Source organism: Varanus komodoensis, unplaced genomic scaffold (assembly GCF_004798865.1).
Source record: "Varanus komodoensis strain SLA01 unplaced genomic scaffold, ASM479886v1 scaffold14_1, whole genome shotgun sequence".
NCBI classification, from domain to species: Eukaryota; Metazoa; Chordata; class Lepidosauria; order Squamata; family Varanidae; genus Varanus; species Varanus komodoensis.
Genome location: NW_025335438.1, coordinates 19,957,332 through 19,978,248, shown reverse-complemented (window position 1 = coordinate 19,978,248; position 20,917 = coordinate 19,957,332). Strand labels below are relative to the sequence as shown.

The window sequence follows — 20,917 nt, the reverse complement described above, 5'->3', positions numbered from 1 at the left end:
TGGATAGATCAGAAACTTACACACACAATTCTGAAGGGAAACAAACAAAAAATTGTAGATCCACAATATTTTTTTCATGTCCATAAGCTGGGAAATACCTTTATTATGTATGTATTTATTTATTGCATGTATATACCACCCCAATAGTCCAGAGGGCTCTCTAGGTGGTTTACAGATATTAAAACCCCAAATACAATATCCAATCCTAAACAAATAAATTGGCTACACCACAACCTTTATTAGGTGGGAATTATAGGATAATTTTCTGTCTTAACAGGGACTGGATTGCACACTTAGTAACATTTTTAAGAAGACAAACGCTTGAGTTCATACCCAACTGTATTGCAAAAATGCTTCCTCTATGTCTAAAATAATTGTAAGGCAGGCTGCTTTGGGATGATTGATTATAGAATGTTAGGACTGAGTTTTCTGCATTTCTTGGAAACTTTAAATATACCCAATATCTAGAGGAACACAGATCTAGTTTTTCATTCTTGCATCTCAGCGGTAAGGAATAAGAAACATAGAAACAGAGCAAGTCAGAAGGGTCCTCCTGGGTCATCTAGTCTGACCCCCGGCTCCAGCTGGCTCCACTCATGACATGCCCACCATGTACATGTCCAGCCTATAAAATCACAAACTGGAGAATGCGGGCATCGATCCCGCTACCTCTCGCATGCTAAGTGAGCACTCTACCATTTGAGCTAATTCCCCTTCTCTACGTGCTACATACACTGTGGCATGACTGTGGTGGATATTCAAGAGAGTTAAATGAAGGATATTAGATTACAATAAATATTATATTGAAATTTTATGCTTGTAATTTTCAAGTGTTATAACAAGAATACATTACAAAAGTTAAATGAATTCACTTTCATTGCAAATTTGCATGCAGGACCTGAGATTATAATCAGACATTAGTCATGGGACTGATTACTTGAGGCAGCTGATATAGGTCATGTGTGTATAGGGAAACATGAGTAGAGAGATGGTTGAGATATGTATTTATTACTACATGTATTAATAACTGAGCATTTTTAGACTTAAGTCAGTGAAGTGCTCTAAGCCCTCTGGCTTCTCAGGCAGTAGCTAAACAACAACAACAACAAAATACTAAAAGAACATGATATTTTTCAACTGGAATCTGAGAAAACTCTCCAGATTTTATTCTCAAAACCTAGATTTCATGAGTTGTGTCTGTTAGCTGTTTAGCTATTGTGACCCCTTACCAAAGGCAAAGTATTACCATTCTGAGATGATTGCAGCTATACAATTATGCTTTTTTGTTGTTAAATTTTTAGAATGGACTGGGATCGGTGGTTGATGATGGGCATCATTGGAATAGCAGTAGGAACTCTGGGTTTCCTGATCCATCAAATAATTGATTATCTCATCAAACTGAAATGGGAACTGGTGGAGAATTATATTCAGGTAACACAATAGAAAATAATAAATTAAACTCTCCTTTCCTATAACTTTAATCATTAAGTTCAGTTCAAATTTTGCTACTCAGTCTTTGCTCCTGACCACATTTCTCTCTATAAATACCAGGTGAAATACTATTGGCAAAGGTCAGGTGTATGGCATGCTGAGAGATTTTAGGTTCTTTTGTGTCTGTGTGTGCATGTATGCATACATACAGCATAGTTTCTCTTAATGAGGGAACTTGTGTCATCAAGAACCACTTGGCCCTCAGCCTCTAAGAAAGCACCAGCCTTACTTTCCCAGCAGCCAATAGTAGATGTGTTTCTGGACCAAAATTTTGATCCAAGAATGACTGTTGTTAGACTGTTAAAGTTAAGTTGAGCTTACCTTGGTTATAGCCTGTGGGCATCACAAATCCCATGACAAGTTATGTCCTTGAATGCCCATTACTGGGGAATAGGGATTACTCTCATGTCCTCTTCAATGGCTTCTCAGAGGCACCTGTTTGGCTATGTAGAAAACAGGAAGTTGGACTAGATGGCCTTTGGTCTGATCCAGCAAGCATTACCTTATAAGTTAAGGTGACATGATTAAAACAATTATATAAAGCAATGTAGAATTAAGGCATGAGCAATATTGAAGCTAGAATCTGTCCAGAAGAAACTAAAACCTGACCATATGAGCACATGATATGGTGTATCCAATTAACCCATAAATTGATTAACTAACCTAAATTAACTAACCTATTGTACTGTCAGGCCAATAGACACTTTCTTGGATTGGTATGAGTTTTTATTTATTATAAAAATAAGAAAAACAAGAAACAGTACATACATCTTTTGAGATATATTGGGCAGCATTCAATTTGCCACTATTGCTAACAGCCAATTATGTTGCACTAGTGAAGGCAAGCTGTATTGGCATTTGTCTAGACATTGCTTCCAATAATGTTACTTAATTTTTATTAGCAGTAAAGTCAAACTGGGTACTGTGCATCAGCTACAGTTCCATGGATTTGATGGTTGTTCCAAATACAAGTTTGTTTATCTAAATATTGCAGTGATTTATTGGACAAGAAATCAGGCAATGATAGCCAAACTAGAAATAATGCTTACTGTATAGTCAGCCCTAGCCTACAACTTTTAAAAAAAAGTCAACATGGTTTCCTCATCCGAACTGGAACTTTGGTGTGATGGTTGCAGGGCCTTTAACTTTGCCCTTTATACCTGCTATTGGCATGACGCATCTAGTTGCACTTGAGATAACAGAAGTTGTCAATTAATTTCAGAATAATGTCCTCTGCATTCATAGTTGGTGTGAGTGGCTGAATGCTAAATCCGTGGTGTAGCATAGTTTCTGTTTTCATTGAATCTGCCTGTTGCTGGAAGTGTTGAGAAAAGCCCAATTGCCATTGAATGGGACTCCATAGATAAGTAATTCTGTGCATGAGGTCTTTATTTTAACCTGCCAAAGGTTAAAAAACTTTACCATCAAAGTGAAAACAAATGTAGACTCCATATTCTTAAAGGCAGCAGCTAACACTGCATAGAAGAGTTTAAGGAGCCTTCTTTGTGTGATTGTGTCTTACCATAATCTAAAACATGAAATAATTATTGAAGTTGCAGCTGGAAGGGCAGGAAGGAGATGGATGTTCATCCTTCATCCCCATCTATAAACTGTCCCTTCTCAGCTGTTTTATTTTTCTTGGTGAGACTTGGAGACTGAAAGTTAGCCCTTCCATGAGATCATTTTTAGAAGGGAGAGAACTGGTTCTGATGGGGCAGGGGAAGGGTTAGCACCCTTTCCTGCTTACCAAAGGTGTGTGTTTAATTGCCACACATGTCAAAAGAACATTGTAAAACCACATTTTGACACCTGGGTTTTGCTGCTGTAATGTTTAGTTTGTTGCCTAAGAAAGACCATACAGAGAATGTTTATCTTTACATTTCAAAACAATTTGATGAGGTTTGCAAAGAACAAGTCCCCATTTTGTTACTTAATTCCCTTCTTTATACTTAACAGTGAGTTCTCAATAGTATAATTCTTGTTTGTGGTCAGAACAATGAGACAACAGAAAGCTAGTTAGAAATGAAGATAGAGGGTATATACTGTTCTCATGTGCCACTGATTCCCCCAGGCTTTGAAAGAAGGGGGCAGAAACAGGTCAATTTTTTCCTCTCCAATCAGAGGTCCATGTTTTCATGGGGGACAGCATTGCCTTCTACTGATTCAACTCTTAAACTTGGTTTGAGGGGCAGAAAAACTGAAGTGACATTTGATTTCCATTTGTGGTAAGCCGCAGTCATCACTTTGGCAACTCTGACATATGGCTGGATCTGCAAAAGCGGACCCAGGTTTGCCACTTGTCCCAGCTTTGACAACATCAAGGAGGGAGAAACAAATTAATATATTATCTCTTATCTCCTCATCCCCTCTTCCATCCAATATTGGAATCATAGATGTATGCAAAGCTGACAGTGGACACGGCTCATTCTCTAGTCTGACCCTGCTCTATGATAGATAAACTCTGGGAGTTATTGGCTAGCAATAGAGGTGTGGGTTGCCTTTGAGATCTGCAGACAGCATTGATCTGTTGACTTGCAGGTTTGCTGGTGATCTAATGGTGATAATGTTTCAGTAGAAAACTTGCATATTGTTATAAGCACTAATCCCATCTGCTTCTATTTCTGCTGCTGCTTCTTCCCTTCTCTTCATTATGAATATATTAAAGCAAGGATGTACACTTTCCATCCCTTTGACTATTGCATGCTGATAGAAACTAATGGGCATTAGAGTTCAACACTACTAGGAACATGAATAATTATCACTGCTAGGAGACTACAAAACAGGTTTTCTTCTACTAATGGCTAGAATAAAGGTTTACTTATTTTTGTTTACTTATTATGTATAAGAAAACTTCAGGAAATTAGAGGAAATATTCCAAACCTGAAGTGTATCCCCTTTTATTTTGCAAAGTATTTAACCCAAGTTATATGTATCTGGTCTTCTTAAATCAGTGCAACATCCCACATGTTTGTAATTTGCAGTCAAAGAGCTGACCTGAGTCTAAGGCAGGAAATCTGTGGTAACTTGCTGAACTATTTAAGACTAGAAAACAAAAGACACATCTTGGGCTTTCAGCCACAAGTGAATCCAGCCTCAGCACCATGACTTTACTGAAAATGTGTGGGAGTCAATTTATTTGTGATGCACACTGGAGACAACACGACTAGGGAGAAATCAAACATAAGCAAAAACCAAATGGGGAAAAGGTGGAACAATATCTTTACAAAAAATAGAATGGAAGATATATTTTGTGACACTGTGTAATGTAGCCAATACATCTAGACATATACAAACCCAATGAAATCATGACCATATGAAATTCCACTGATTTCATTGAGTTTGGTTTGACTAAATCTGGATCAAACCAATATGAACTGTATATTAGCATACAGAGGTAGATATGGTATTCATACTTTTAGGCAGAATCCATTTTAACTGGATTCGGAAATTATACCTGATTTACATTTCAAGCAATGTTCTGACAGGGATTTTACAGAATTCTATGTGTCTGTTCAAAAGTAAATTCCAGTGAGTTCAGTAAGACTTACTTCAGAGTAAATGCAAGTAGGAGGCAACCTAAGTTGGGCATGCAGTTAACTGGATTTTAATATTATAAAGATTTTTGAAGCATAAGAGGTTTATGTCAGCTGAGGCTAAATGTGTATTTTTGCCTTTAACAGAGTAATACCATCAGCCTCCCTGATGAAAAGTTCTAGAGAATTCAAAAACTAATGCTATGGCCCCAAGGCTTAAAGGGGGTGGGGTGGGGCATAGGATACTCAGAACTGGGAATCTGCAGTCTGACCCCTGTCCTCACACACACTGTCAATGCAGTCAGTGTGGAAAGAATCACACCAGCTGTGACTCTGAGGTTGAGTACTTAACCTTTGAAGAGAGGCAAAAGAGTCATTCCAGTGGGTGGGGAGCAGAAGAGATTACAGTTGCAAAGATACAAACTATCTTGTGTCCTCAGCAGCCTTTTCCCCTTTACCTCTGAAAACCCACAAAGGATCATGATCTGGGCTGCTCTGGGGTTCCATCTGGTGGTGGATGGAGTGCCAGCTGGGAGCCCTGGGGGAAGAACTATAGATGAGCAAGCTCTTCCCTGCAGAACTTGCTTCAGCAACATTGCTCTTCCTGTTTCCTGTAGTGCCTGCACCTTGCCTGACCCAGCTACTGCCTCACTGTCTCACAACTGCCTCACTGTCTTCCTGCTAGCTGTGGCGTGGTTCAGTACTTTCTCCTTGCCATGTATCCTGCCTTGCTGTTGCATGGACCTGTAAGCTGCATCTTGCCTGATTTAGTTCTTACTGTGCTTTGCATCACCTTCCCTGCCTTGCCACCTTGCCTTGCTTACCTTTGCCACTCCTGAATCCCACCCAGTTATCCTCCCTCCGGTACTAGTTCCCTGCCTCTGTTATCTTCCTGGTTCTTGATCCTTTGCTTGCTCATGACCATGTCCTTGTTTTGCCTTGATGCATATTACTGGTTCCTCACCTTGGTCTGTTCTGTGACTTCAATTTAGACTTTGCTATGAGATTTGCTATTAGGCTTGGGACTGTGTTTGAATTTTGCCTGTCTTGAGTTCTGTTGCCTGTTGCCTGGGTTTCAGTGTCTCTGTCTTGACTCTTTCCACCAGCATCCTGGATCATGACACTAGATGGCTGAAAATGCAGAGAATGGGAGATGCTGGCAGGCAGAGGTCACTTCTGCTGTTCTTCTCACTCTGCATAGGATACTTGTAAGGTTCCGAATAGAGACGCTTACAGACAATTAGAGTGCAACCCATAGGACTGCGGTCTGAAACATTTAAAATAGATGTGAATAACCAGAATGCAATATTTATTTATTTTATTTATTTAGGAGGCTTCTATGCCGGCCCATTCGCCGAAGCCTTGGGGCGGCTCACAATCATAAATAAATAAACACAATATAAAAACAATATAATTTGAGTCGACCTGGCCAAAAATAAATAAATAAATAAATAAATAATATTAACAATTAAAATAACGTTTGAATAAAAAGGTCTTCACCTGGCGCCAAAAAACAAATGACAATACACACGCGCGCACACGCGCACACACACGTGCTGTTGGGTCCATCTATTTTCAGCTTAAATGTTACTCCAAATTTAATACCTGTTTCAGTCAAATGAATCATTTAAGAATAGTGAAACAAAATTTACATTTGTTTTGGCTTCCTGCTTTTTTGAACATATGTGTTCCTAAAGATGTGGATTAGTTGCTGAATGCTATTTTGACAACACAGCTATGGTGGCTGGTTTGCTAGGTGAAATTGCTGACATCCACTATGTCGTGGGCAAATAACGTATGGCTATCCAGATGTTTTGTTCTATAGTTCCCATGAGCTTTAGCCAGAACATTCAATGATAAGGGGTAATGGGAGTTATTGGGCAAAATATCTGGAGGGCCACCAATTGTTATACCCTGCACTATGTGGTGATTTGGGTTAGCCAAGGGAATTTCTCTATGTATCTTTTGAAGGAACAGGAGATGGCAGTAGAGTTAAGGCATGCTGCAGCCAGAACCATGCAAACACATGGCCACTAAGTGGATAGTTGCCCCAGAATGAAACAGGCTGTTAAAATCATCAGGGCAAATATCTATTTTGGTCTCAGCTAGCAAATAATCCCACTGATTGAAGCTGCCAAGGAGAAAGAAATATAACATGCTCTTCTCTTGCAATTGGGTCAGTGATGCTTTGGTCCCAAAGAAAGTTTTGTGGGGCTAGGATGGAAGTGGCATAGTGCAAGTTACCCATTTCACATGGTAAGTTGTTGTTTGCCACATCAGGCAGCCTGTGCACCATTTTTTCACATGGCTGTTGTGCTGCTCTTTACTTGTATGAATGTGATCATGGAAATTCTGAGGTTTGGGCTACTTCTTAAATCACATCACATGGAAGTGATTGGGAAAAGTTTCTTCACACTGCCACTGTGATGTGTACATGTAGCCATGCTCATTGTTTGTCCATTTAGCATGGAGGTCCCCCTGCAGTGGTGCCCATTCCCAGTTGATTCTAAGCAGGAGAGCTATGAGACCAGCCACATTGTGGCAGTAGTGGGAAGACCTCATGTGGCGTCTTTCACATGGATTAGACGTGGATTAGATCTAAATCTTAGGCTACTACAAAATAAGAAAATGGAACTTTAATGGCAAGTGAATACCCAGGAGGGTTTTGACATAATTTTCCTACTAATAACAATGTATTTGTTAAACTGGCAGAAAGGCAGTTTTCTCATGACTTGGATCTGCATACTTGGAATTGGACTGGTTATGATAATTTTATCCTCAGGACTGGTTGTGGTAAGTGCTAAACTCCCAGCTATAAAGTTCTGTGAGAAGGAAGAAGCTACATTACAGATAAAGATAATGAGACCCAGTGCTTAAAGACATTACAGATTTGCCATTTGGCTTACTTCATTTAAGCAGCATATCCTGAGTACTGATCTTAGAAAGAGCTTTCGGCAATACAAACAGAACTCCCAAAGAATTATTAAATCAAAATTAGATGGTATTTGAAGAGATTCACTTTAATTAATCAAATGAAGATAAAGTCTATATTGCTAAAGATGAACAAACCTGTTGGATAGAGGTTTGATTATTTTTAGGTCTAAAAGGATTACATGGAATGTTATTTCCATTCTCTGATACTTGAATGGCTTCTAAAACTTATGCCAGAAGAAATTGGCTCAGTAGAATTGCTTATGTTGCTTATATGAAGTGCAACTAATGCAATCACTTCAGAATGGATGGGAAGGATAAAAGGAAATTGTATCTGTTTCCCAAACCAGCATGGTCCAGTGGTTGAAATATAAACATTGGATTTTATGGTAGATTAAAAGTATATCTAGATTTAAAAGATGTGGGAAGTTCTCCAGTGGAAAAGGCATGTGTTTTCCCATACTCTGTGTTTATAGATATATGAGCATTTTATTCCACGGGGCATTTAGGGATTAGGAGGGATTTTTTTTTTTTAACTGTTGGTTTTGTGTATTTCTAATTTGATTGAATTTCAAGAATTCTTTAATTGCTGTTATCTGCCTTGTGAACAACTTTCCAGTGAAAGGAGCCTGTTTGGGAACAGGCTGTGGTGTAGTAGTAGGGCACACTTTGTATGCAGACTCAGTCCCTGGCAGGGCAGAAAAACCCCTGCCTGGAACCCCAGAGGACCGCTCCCAGTCAGTGTGGACTATGCCAGACTAGATGGACCAATGGTCTGACTCTGTGCAAGGCAGCTTCCAATGCAGCCTGCAAGGACTGTAAATGTTATTTATATAAATGGATTTTTCAACATGGCAGTTCTGTGAGGCAGCTAGGGGCTTCTAACAGAAAATTCTTAATAGGCCACAATTCTTAAAATGCTGTAGGCGAAAAGTGACAATGAAATTATATGATGATCTTGATTAGAAATAGGAAAATGCTAATTAGCCTCTAGAATTTTAAAAAAGTGAGCTTAGGTATCATTGTGTATATGTGAGTACTACAGACAACACTGTCTTTTCCTTTTCAGTTCTTTTGTCCAACAGGTGCACCAAGTGGATTGCCAGAAGTCATTGGCTTTCTGAATGGAACTTCTATTCAGCAAATTTTTAATTTCAGGACTTTTGTGGGAACATTTGGCTCATGTATTTTAGCTGTGGCATCTGGACTTTTCTGTGGACCAGAAGGTCCTATGATTCATTTGGGGTAAGGAGTTAATATTTTCAGAGTTACAGATTTAAAAGAAAATAAAACATTACTACATGCACATACATGTCCACAGCCTTTTCTTATTCAAATTGCATAACATTAGTCTCAGCTTTTTGCAAGAACAGTGAATATGCGTTAGACTTTACTAGGCAATAATTAATTTTAAGATGATTTCTAGACTTCATTTGATAAAGAGCATCACAATCTACTATGAAAATGGAGTGTACTTAGGGACCACAGAACTTTATGTGCCTATTTGTGGAGGGGGGAAGTGGGGAAGGAAACTGTGAAAAAGGGCATAGCCGGCTGAAACCCTGAGGAGAAGCCTGCTACACTGCAATTTTCTTTTTGCAGTATGCAGTTGTGTGAGTCATTCTCTCTCTTCCTAACTCCCCACCCATGGGCATAAAATCTGAAGAATGAACCTAAATTGTTATGCAGCTTTATAGCACCTGTTTATTGGGTTTCTGCCATTTTAAATGTTTCACATATGTACATTAAATATAATATTAATGCTTAGAAATATGTTTCCAGTGCAATAATAGGGTATGGACTGAGCCAGTTCAAAGTAACAGTCCTTGGAAGTCATCTCCCATCCTTTACCCGATTTTGGAATACAGCTGACAAGTAAGGAAATTTATCAAATATATTTTTCAAACTAACTTCTAAAACAGGGGTGGGCAATTAATTTTCCTATGGGGCCACATGAGAATCTTTGACAGTTGTTAAGGGCTGGACCAATACACTTACAGCTCTGCTCAATATATATCTCTATAAAAACAGTAAATGAAACATTACAATGATACAATGAAAATGTGGAGCACAGAACACTATTTAATGAATATTCACAAAAACATTAACATTACATGAAAAGCAATACATTCAATTCAATTTAGCAGATCCTTCAAAATAAAAGCAGTGCAGTTGTATTGCTTGCATCTATATTACGAGATATATATTTGCATTGACTTTTAATTTGCCAGGAACCTCATGCGGGCCAGTCAGGGTCAGCCATCGGGCTGGATGTGATGTGGCCCGCGGGCCATACAATGCCCAGGTCTGTTCCAAAAGATGGCTTAAGCAATAGTTTAGTCTGGTAACAGTCTGGTAAAGGCTATGTTTTTCAGTTATTATAATGCCCCCCCAGGAGGCTTTGAAATGCAGACTATCCAGGAATCATTCTTGCCTAGTTACACCTCTCTTGCAAAATATTCAGCAGCACTTTACTGAAGTAAGGACAACTGTGTTCAGTGGATTTTACTCCCAGGTAGGTGTATTTAGGAAACTGGATTGGGCAAACTGGATTCTGGAGGCTCCAATGTTGGAGGGAGGCAAAGTATCCACTTAGTCTTTTACACCAAACTTTTAAGGAGCTGTGAGCCATACCCATTAATGGACTGGGTTCAGTACCATGGACAGTTCAGACTAAAATTCACAGTGGGTATATAGACCTGCTGACATTGAGGCCATCAGCCTCCCTGATAAAAAGTTATATATAAACTCAAAAACTTGCACAATTTTATTGGATTTTGGTTGTTCCAAATAATGGTATTTTCTAAGTGTAAACAAGGTCATTTTCCTTGTGTTTGTCTTTCAGAATTTCTTGATTAGAAAAACAAGATTATGTTGCATTTTTGAACACCTTCATTCTGAAGTATATAGTAAAGTAAAATTGTTGTGCAAAATGTTTAGGAGGCAATCAGATTTAAGACTGCTGATCTGATTCTTCATTGCCTTCTGGAATTTGTTGAAATAATCTCTAGCTTATCCTACTACAGTGCATGCATAGAGCAGAACTTTTCCTTCACAACAGTCACTGAATTTTAAATGGACATTGTTGACATGAAATGATTGCATACAATGTGCCATGAAGTTTGCTAGTTTTGTATAAAACATTTTAAAGATACTTGGGTGTGATAAATCAGCAGATTTTGCAGTGCAGACATGAATTACAAACAGTTAATCTTTTATTTGTAAAATGATGGCATTGCAAATCCATGGGGTACCCTATAGGGTCTTACTTAATGCTGGATATGGTACACCAGTGTTATTGTTCATGTCAAACTCTTATTTGGGAATGTTTGAAGGATCAAGTTCTATAGCTTTAAAACACTCGATTATGAAAATATGTAAATAAATCCAAAATCTCTGACTACACTGTTTGTTGAATCTCCAAACAAAAAGCTATTACTAGCTATCTGTGGCCTAAGGATAACCAGACAGCTCAAATAAACATGATATATTTTGCTTTTTAACTTTCTTCAGCAATTTGAGAAATAAATTTGGGATATATTTCTTAAGCTGTTACTTATGGAAGAAATTTGCCCCATGACCAAGAATGTATCTTTACAGTTTCTACACCCCAGCCTATTGTTTTTTTTGTTGAGGAAGAGATAATCAAGAGTAGGCCTTGGAACATAAGTGTGTATACATTTGTATACAGTAAATACATAGAAACATATACACAATTCAATTCAGATATTAATTTTCTTTCTAATTCTCCAATGTCATTAAGTCACAAAATGGAAGCTATATAAAAATAGAAGACAACACAAGCATTTGTTATGTCAGAATAGCTGCATGAACTGACACATATGCCACATTCACAAGCGATGACAAGTCAGCATTTTGGACATTTATCTACAATGGACTTCAGTTCATGAAACCTCATTATGTCACAATAAATTTGTGCCTTTGACATGCCACAAAATATTGTGCACTTTGAACACAACAAAACAAGAAGCTCCTATCCTTCTCCCATATCTGTTCTCCTTTCTCTAGCCTGGTGCAAGCCCATGATGCCAAGGAGAACTATTCACCAGAATTTGGCCATAATGGGCCAAGCCAACTGTAGGTGAACTACAGAAAGATGATTACAGAGCCAAGGAGCTCAAGATACCCTCCAACAATCCATGCATTCATATATCACCTTGCTCAAAATTCAGAGTTTGTTGGTCATTTAGATCTGTTTTACAAGCAAACCCACGTCTGTTTTTTCCGAAGTTAAGGTGCCTGTCTGGGCCAGTGTGGAGGATGCAACTGATGAGGAAGGCCTCTAGCACTCCATCTGATACAGGAGTAGCCAGTGTGCTTGCTCTTTCTCTTTGGCCCAGGGCATATGTACATTGCCCAGTAGTGGTTGACTGGGCAAGTATCTGCAGAGTTAAGTACGCTCTGAGGAAATCAATTGAAAGTGGTACTGTTAGGCAATGTTTAACTCTGAAATTAATGAGAATAATGAGCAGATTGTGGAAGGAAAGGCAGCAGTCTCCCCTCTAGGTTAACAGGTGAGTGGCTTCTTGCAACACTTCCTATTAGTTTGCTAAGGGACTGTGTGCTAAGATCTCCTAGTAACTGCAAGGCTACTGAGTTACAAGTACAAGATAGTGCACGTTAAGGCAAACTGTCCCCCAAATTCAAGTGTAAGTTGATGGCATCTGAGTTAGCAAAGACAGATCAAGGAAGGGATTGGAAGGGGGCTGGACAGCTTAATGAAAATGTCAAATGTCACAGCAGCTGTGTGAAAAGTGCTGTGAAATAGATAAATGAAATATTAGACATAACTAGGAAAGGAAAGCAGAACAAAACTAGCATCATACTGCCTTTATATAGGTATATGGTACAGCCACAGTGTGGCTCTAGTGTACATAGAAACATAGCGAGTCAGAAGGGGTCTCCCGGGCCATCTTGTCTGACCTCCGGCACCAGCCGGCTCCACTCACGACATGCCCACCATGTGAACGTCCAGCCTATCCTTGAACACCCGCACCGATGGGGCCTCAACGACCTCTCGTGGAAGCCCATTCCACACCCTCGGAGTCCTGACTGTCAGGAAATGCTTCCTGGCATCCAAATGGAACCTTGGCTCCCTGTACATAGTGTGAACTGTACATAGTGTGTACAGTTCTGGTCACCACACTTGAAAAATGTGCAGAAAAGGGCAGAGAATGGCAACTGAAATGGTAAACTCATAAGAACATAAGAACAGCCATGCTGGATCAAACCAGTGGTGTTGATCTGATCAGGCCAGACCTGTTCTTATGTTCTTATGAGTTCAGAATAAAGAAGCAGCTTGTATTATGACTTATGTTGGCAAATGGAACAGTTCTAAAGATCTGAAGCTCAGGTCTGAAGATCGGGGGTTCATGTACCAGTGGACATTTTCACACTACCCATGCGCTCAGTTCTCTAGTGCCAGATGAATTATATCCCAGGGTGTTGAAGGAGCTTGAAGATGTCGTTGTGGAATCTCTGTCTATAATCTTTGAGAATTCTGGAAGTACCAGAAGACTGGAGATGGGAACTGTTGTAAATTTATGTCAAAATCAGACTAATCTTTTTTCATGTCATAATAGCTAGTACATCATGGAAATACCATATTGTGATTTTAGTAAAGTAAGCCCCATTGATTTCACCACTGAACTCATTGAAGACGTTACAGTATTATCTGCTATAACAACGCTTGTATAAATTACTCTTTTTCCTCAACCTCTGTGTTTGTTTTCAGTAAAATATGACTTCATTCAGGTCTTTGTGCAGCTCTACAGGCCATTTATTGAGCTTTCGGTTAGAATCCCTAACCTGTAGCAACTCAGATGTAGCTCTAGACTTGTACATGAAGCCTGTAGAGTCTAGAGCTACATCTGGGTAAAGTACACAATTTGATCTAGCCCTTAAGTCCCAATTTTGCACCAGGCTTTGGCTGGGAGACCATGGAATTGTATTAAAACAAACAATTTAATCCTATAAACTTGAATTACCCATCCTTACCTTAAAAAAATGTTCACATTCTCCCCTTTTTTCTGGTCCAAACATGCTGTCCCTAACAGGGCTAGCCTTTTTACACCCTGGGGTGTATGGGGTGATCAGGGAGGGGGTAGCACCTCTGGTGTAGGGCATGTCGTGTCCTCTTAGGGCAGCTCACCCACCTTTGGTCCCCACTTGTCACCCAGCTCTCACCTGTGGCTCCCAGTAGCTGTAGCATGCGCAGCGGCCACACCCCGGGCAACAGCTTCAACAGGCTGGCCAAACCAGGTAGAGGGTAGCCGTTGGGTCAAGAGCTTCAGTGAGATAGGGATTTGTCTGTCCCAAGCATGTGAAGACAGACTCTGGTGGATTGAGCGGATGAGATCTACTAGAATAGGACCAATGGTCATGAAGGCGGTTTCTGCAAGCGTTGTGGTACGCTAACAGCCTGGCAAGACATGAAGAGGCCCTGGTCAACCACTGCGCCCAGCCCACCTCCAACCATCTCGACTCTTGTCCTGCCACTGGAGCAAGATGGATTCTGGGAAAAGAGAGTGAGGCTGACTATGCGCACCTCTCCCTCACTTTAATCCAATCCATGCACAAGTCTTGACATCCTCAGTTCAACATCAAAGTCCTGTGGCGATGGGCGAGCGATGAAGCAGCAGGTGTGGATACACTGGGAGCTGTAGCTGCAGACCTACACAGAGGCGGCTCAGGTCTAATGGTCGTCTTCTTGCTGACTGAAGCAACAGCTGGATTCGGCATCTACCTGAGTGACTGAGCAGCCCTCTTTAGGACCACACTGCTCACCTCCATAGCAAGAGGAAGGGGCTAGAAAAGGTGCCCTAAACATTGTTGCTTCACAGAACCCTGGCCAGCTTACCGCGGCTGGAGGGGATCCCATCTTATGGGGTGGAACAACAAAACTGCAAACAAAATGAAAACGCAAAGTAACGCCACTGACTATTGGCACGTGGAATGTACGCACGCTTCAAGACAACCCCTCAGCAGATCGACCAGAAAGAAGAACAGCCCTGGTCGCCAGAGAGCTCACAAGATTTAAAATTGATATAGCGGCTCTGTGTGAAACTCGCCTAGCCAACGAAGGTCAGCTCACAGAAACAGGAGGCGGTTATACATTCTTCTGGTGTGGACGTAGCAGTGACGAACGTCATGAATCTGGAGTTGGCTTTGCGGTTAAGAATCATCTTGTCCCTATACTTGCCAGTCTTCCCAAGGGTGTGAACGACCGACTCATGGCAATGCATCTCCCACTACCGAGAGGAAAGCAAGCCACACTGATCATCACCTACGCACCCACAATGATGAATCCGGATGAAGTAAAGGACAAGTTTTATGAATATCTCGATGCCCTACTCTCATCCATGAAGCGTACCAACAGACTGATTCTACTTGGCAATTTCAACGTGAGAGTAGGATCTGATCACTCTGCCTGGGATGGCGTCATTGGAAAAAATGGAATTGGCAAATGTAACAGCAATGGGCTACTACTACTGAAGACATGTGTGGCTCATGATCTGATCATCACTAATACCATCTTCCACCTGCCCACTTGCAAAAAGATGTCCTGGATGCACTCATGCTCCAAGTACTGGCATCTCATTGATTATGTCATCGTGTGGAGGAAAGACAGACAGGATGTAAGGGTGACCAAGGCCATGCCTAGTGCTGACTGTTGACTGACCACAAACTCATCATCTCCAAATTAAGCCTTCACATCAAGCCTAAGAGATGTTCTCAGGGAAACAAAGCTGTGATGAAAAAGATCAATGTCAGTAAACTAAGGAACTCCAACACAGCAGCTTCACTAGCAAAAGATCTTGGCAACGAACTCTCAGAGTTGCAGTTAGAGGAAAATGCTGAGAAGGACTGGAAACACTTCCGGGATATTGTGCACTCTTCTGCACTAAAGGTTCTTGGACCCTCACACAGGAAACAGCAGGACTAGTTTGATGAAAATGATGAAGCGATCAAGGCCTTACTTGCCGAAAAGCACCGCCTTCACCATGCTCATCAGAATGACCTGTTGTCAATAGCGAAGAAAAATGTCTTCAACAACGCTCGCAGGACTGTACAGAGCAAGCTTCACAAAATGCAGGACTCCTGGTTGAGTGCCAAAGCAGATGAAATCCAGAAGTTTGCTGATAGAAACGATGCCAAATGGTTCTACGAAGCCCTCAGATCTTTGTATGGACCTCAGTCTTCAGGGAGCTCCCCTCTACTGGACTCAGATGGTGCAACTCTCATCACTGAGAAGACTCTGATTCTACAGTGTTGGGCTGAGCACTTCCAATCCGTACTGAACCGCCCATCCTCCATCAATAACGAGGCGATTGACAGAATGCCCCAGGCGGATATCAACCACAGCCTGGATGCCCCACCATCAAAGCCTGAAACCCTACAGGCCATCAGCCAGCTGTCCAGTGGCAAGGCCCCAAGATCTGATGCGATCCCAGCAGAAGTCTATAAGGAAGATGGTGCAGTGCTTGTCGACAAACTCACTCAGCTGTTCCAGTCCTTCTGGAATCAAGGATCCATTCATCAGGAACTGAAAGACACATCTATCATGCACCTCTACAAGAGGAAAGGAAATCGACAAGTCTGTGATAATTATAGAGGAATATCACTGCTCTCCATCGCAGGCAAGATCCTTGCACGTGTGTTACTGAATTGTGTGACTGACCACCTGGAACAGGGTCTACTACCCGAGACACAGTGTGGCTTCCGCAAAGAGCATGGCACTGTGGACATGATCTTCGCAGCCCGACAGCTCCAAGAGAAGTGTCAGGAGCAGAATCGTGAACTGTACACCATCTTTGTGGACCTCACCAAGGCTTTTGACACTGTGAGTCACAAAGGTCTGTGGCTCATCATGTCAAAGTTTGGGTGCCCTGACAGATTCATCCTGATGGTACGTCAGTTCCACGATGGCATGACAGCTCATGTTTTGGACAATGGAGAAGCTTCAAAGGCCTTTCCCATCACAAATGGCATCAAGCAAGGGTGCGTGCTGGCACCGACCCTGTTCAGCATAATGTTCTCAGCCATGCTGACAGACGTCCTTCAGAACAACTCCTTGGGAGTCAGCCTGAAATAAAGGACTGATGGGAAACTGTTCAACCTGCGAAGACTCCAGGCTGTCACTAAGATAAAGGAGACTGTGCTACGAGACCTCCTTTTTGCTGTCGACTGTGCCCTGAATGCTGGATCAGAGCAGGAAATGCAAGCCAGCATGGACAAATTTGCAGAAGCATGCAACAACTTCGGCCTCCTCATCAACACAGAGAAAACCAAAGTGATGCATCAGTCAGCTCCGAAAGCCCAATACCAAGAGCCCACCATCACAGTGAAGGGACAAAAGCTGCAAGCAGTGGACCAATTTATATACCTTGGCAGTACCCTTTCCTGCACAGTGACAATTGACATCGAGGTCAACTGCAGAATCGCCAAGGCAAGCTCTGCATTTGGCATACTGCAAACCAAAGTGTGGGACTGCCATGGAATAAGCTTTGCTACAAAGCTTAAAGTCTACCGAGCAGTAGTGCTAACTACCCTGATGTATGCCAGTGAGACTTGGATAGTATACAGGAGGCACATTAGGCAACTGAACCACTTTCACACAACTTGCCTCCACAGACTTTTGAGGATCCGGTGGCAGGACAAGGTGCCAGACACAGAGTTCCTCTCCAGAGCAGGCCTGCCATCAGTTCACACCCTGCTGATGAATGCCCAGACACGCTGGGCAGGCCATGATGCAAGGATGCCAGACCACCGCATCCCCAAACAGCTCTTCTATGGTGAGCCGTCTCAAGAAAAATGATCGCACAGGGGACAAAAGAAGCGATACAAAGACATGCTGAAAGCCTCTCTCAAGTCCCTGGTTATCAACACCACCTCCTGGGAGACCCTGGCACAAGACCGATCGACATGGTGCACGCTGATCCACCAAGGCTGCCAAACTTCTGAAGCCAGAAGGACAACAATAGCACAAGAGAAGCGAGCACTCCATAAAGCCAGAGTTGCAAATGTTGCAAGAGTGGTGCCCACACATGTCTGCCTGACATGTGGCAGAACGCTCCGTGCCCGTATCGGCCTTATCAGCCACCTGCGGACACACCGTGGACAACTCACAACCCATTAGATGTCAAGGTCCTCATCGAAAACGATGGACGAACATCATCAGCCTTTTTATGAAGCAATCCAAACATGCTGCTTCAGTTGTCAAAAGGGTGGCCTTTTTTCATTTCTTCAATATGCATTGTTATGTGCCTTCAGATAGTAGGTATCCCCCCTTTTTTTAGTTTGGTTAGCAGGAATGTCTAAAGCCAGCACTTATTCCATATTAGCCATTAATCAGTTATGCACAGTTTCTGTTTTGTGATCTAAAGACAAAGGGCACAACTTCTTAGCAAAACCCAATAAGCACAATTCAATTCTGAGAAAAGGCTGTGCTGTATGTCTATGGTTTTTTTTTCTTAAGTATTTACTTCCATCTTGTTACAGGAGGAATTTTGTTACGGCTGGTGCAGGGGCAGGAATCGCCTCTGTATTTCATGCTCCAGTGGGTGGACTTCTGTTTACACTGGAGGAGGTGGCTTCTTTCTGGGATATCCAATTGGCATGGCAAACGTTCTTCTGCTGCTTGACGGCTGCATTTACTACAGATTTACTCTCTTCTTCCCTCTGTGGGTTCGTCTACAGGGGTCAGTTTGGATTTTTCAAAGCAGAGAAGAGGATTTTGTTTTGGGTATGTATCAAGTCACTGTTCAAACATGTGTTTGAAACCCAGCAGAGATAAATATGTATTCCTAATGGAAAAGGACAGAGAAAGTCTGAAGCCTCCATCCACACATTTTGAAGCTACTTTTCTTTAACATAAGAAGGATAATAAAATGTTAACTTGTTTGTACCACATCTGTAGGTTAACATGGGATAAAGTACAGTCTTTATATTTGCATTATAGACTGATTCAAGTCCATACTGATTTATATTTCCCTTATGAATAAGCTATAAAATGTATCTTATAAAGTGGAGTGTAATCTAAACAAAGATAGGCACTAAGAATATTTGGGGACAAGTAACACCTTGTAATATTGGTGTTCTTGGCAAGCTCAGTGGTTTACTGAGAAAACTGACTAAAAGAAAAATTGTTTTATAGCAGGACTTTATGCAATACTAAAACCTGCTCTACCATCCAGAAGTATTCAGTACATTTTACCATTTTGTATTTGGATTTATTGTAGGCTTTTCTTTAGTATTCCCATTGTGGAGTCATGTTCTTTCTCGTATGGTCTCCAGTTAAAGATACAATCATGGAATTTAGTAAATATAATTGAATATGGATGTAATGGGAAGGAGACATAAAACAGTCTCATAGAGACATATTTACCTGTAATGATGTTCAGAGTGGTCCTGAGCATTTTAGGGACTGTTTTTTCCTTTGTGCAATAGAAATTTTAGATGAGATCAGTGTTACATTTGAAAGTCTTCTCTTCTCTTCTCTTCTCTTCTCTTCTCTTCTCTTCTCTTCTCTTCTCTTCCATACTTACCATATCTACAGAATATCAAAAACCCTGCCTCACTGACATGTAGACCAGGAAGTATGTCAGCAGATTTCAAGGCTTATATATATTCATAACCAGATAAGAACTGAAAGAGGCAGTTCTTACAAATGCAGTATTGCAAAGCTTCTTACTCTTCAGCCAAGTTCACTAGCAGGTAGTTCAATAAAATATAAACTACATTTGGTAGTTTGTAATATACGTTAACTTAGTATTGGTAGCAAATGAATAATTGTCGATTTGCTAGAAACATAAGCATTTTTACACTGAGGGGGTCAGACCAATGGTCTATGCAACTTGGACTTCTGCTTAATAAGACTGGGTACCTAGTTGTTTAGAGGACAAAATCACAAATAAGGTATGATGTTAACATCTGTATGCTCTCCTGTAAACTTGCCATTGTAGTCTGGATCCCTTCTCTGGATGCCCCCATCTTCAGAGTTCAGGGAGGTAGCCTTCTCTCTATTGGCACCATGTTTCTGGAATGCTGTTCCCAAGGCAGTTGTCTTGGTGCCTGTCCTAGCAAGTTTTAGGGACCAGGCTAAGTTTATGTATTATAGGTCAGTGGTGATTTTAAAAGAATTGCTGTTCAATTTTATTCTTTGCTCTCTTGTTTTGTTTTAACTGTTACATTGCCTTTTTTGTTCTGTTTTGGTAGAACTATATTTCATACTTCTTACTCTATAAGCCATCTTGGGAATTTTTAATTATAAAGTGAGCAATACATGTTCTAAATAAAATACACATCTATATTTGGTTAACCATATAATGGACAAAGATGTCATGGAAAATGAAGGTTTGATTTTCATTATTAGCACTATTACTCATTGAAAAACCTGTTACAAATTTTAAAAAACAGATCTGGCAGAACATTTTTTCTTACAGATCCAGACAGTGGGATTGCTAGTGGTGAATATGTGTGATAATAGAAGGGTCAAAAGTAAATCACAAAGATAGTGAGAAAACTAACACTGTAGAAAGAAGGCCTTGTGAGCTGCCCTGAGGCTTCTGCGATGGGTATGGCATAGAAATGTTATAAATAAATAAATAAATCAATCAATCAATCAATCAATCAATCAATAAAATAAGGCTGGTTTACCATTTAGGAAGTGGGCTAACACATTTCATGCTTTATAGCAGCTTTCCCAAAATCAGTGCCTTTCAGATGTTTTGGCCTGCAGGTTCAAGTTAATGATTTTGAGCTTTAAAATTCTCTTTTGCTCCAGCTTGGATAGCACAGTGTCTCTCTGTATGTACTGTATCCCAGTTATTTGGGATCAGTGTAATAGTGATGCTGCTTTGGGAGCTTCTTGTCATCTGTAGCAATGCTATCTCTAAACAGGCATTCTTTTTGTAAGGCAGGTACCTGACTTGATTTATGGA

General features: G+C 40.9%; 1 protein-coding gene across 13 annotated transcripts in view; it reads left to right on the top strand.

The window, feature by feature from the left end:
• The window catches only part of LOC123020566 (chloride channel protein C-like), a 297,824-nt gene that overhangs the window by 9,293 nt on the left and 267,614 nt on the right, over positions 1–20,917 (top strand). For 11 of the 13 annotated variants that reach the window (XR_006414127.1, XR_006414133.1, XR_006414130.1 and 8 more), the window contains exons 2-6: positions 1,302–1,431; positions 7,737–7,817; positions 9,025–9,200; positions 9,738–9,830; positions 18,477–18,720. Coding sequence is in view for 2 of the 13 variants with exons in the window: in XM_044424445.1 (XP_044280380.1) it covers positions 1,302–1,431; positions 7,737–7,817; positions 9,025–9,200; positions 9,738–9,830; positions 18,477–18,720 (724 nt within the window). In the remaining 11 variants the exon portion in view is untranslated. The remainder of the gene's footprint in view (positions 1–1,301; positions 1,432–7,736; positions 7,818–9,024; positions 9,201–9,737; positions 9,831–18,476; positions 18,721–20,917) is intronic. The other 2 variants (XR_006414134.1, XR_006414135.1) reach the window with 2 other exon arrangements.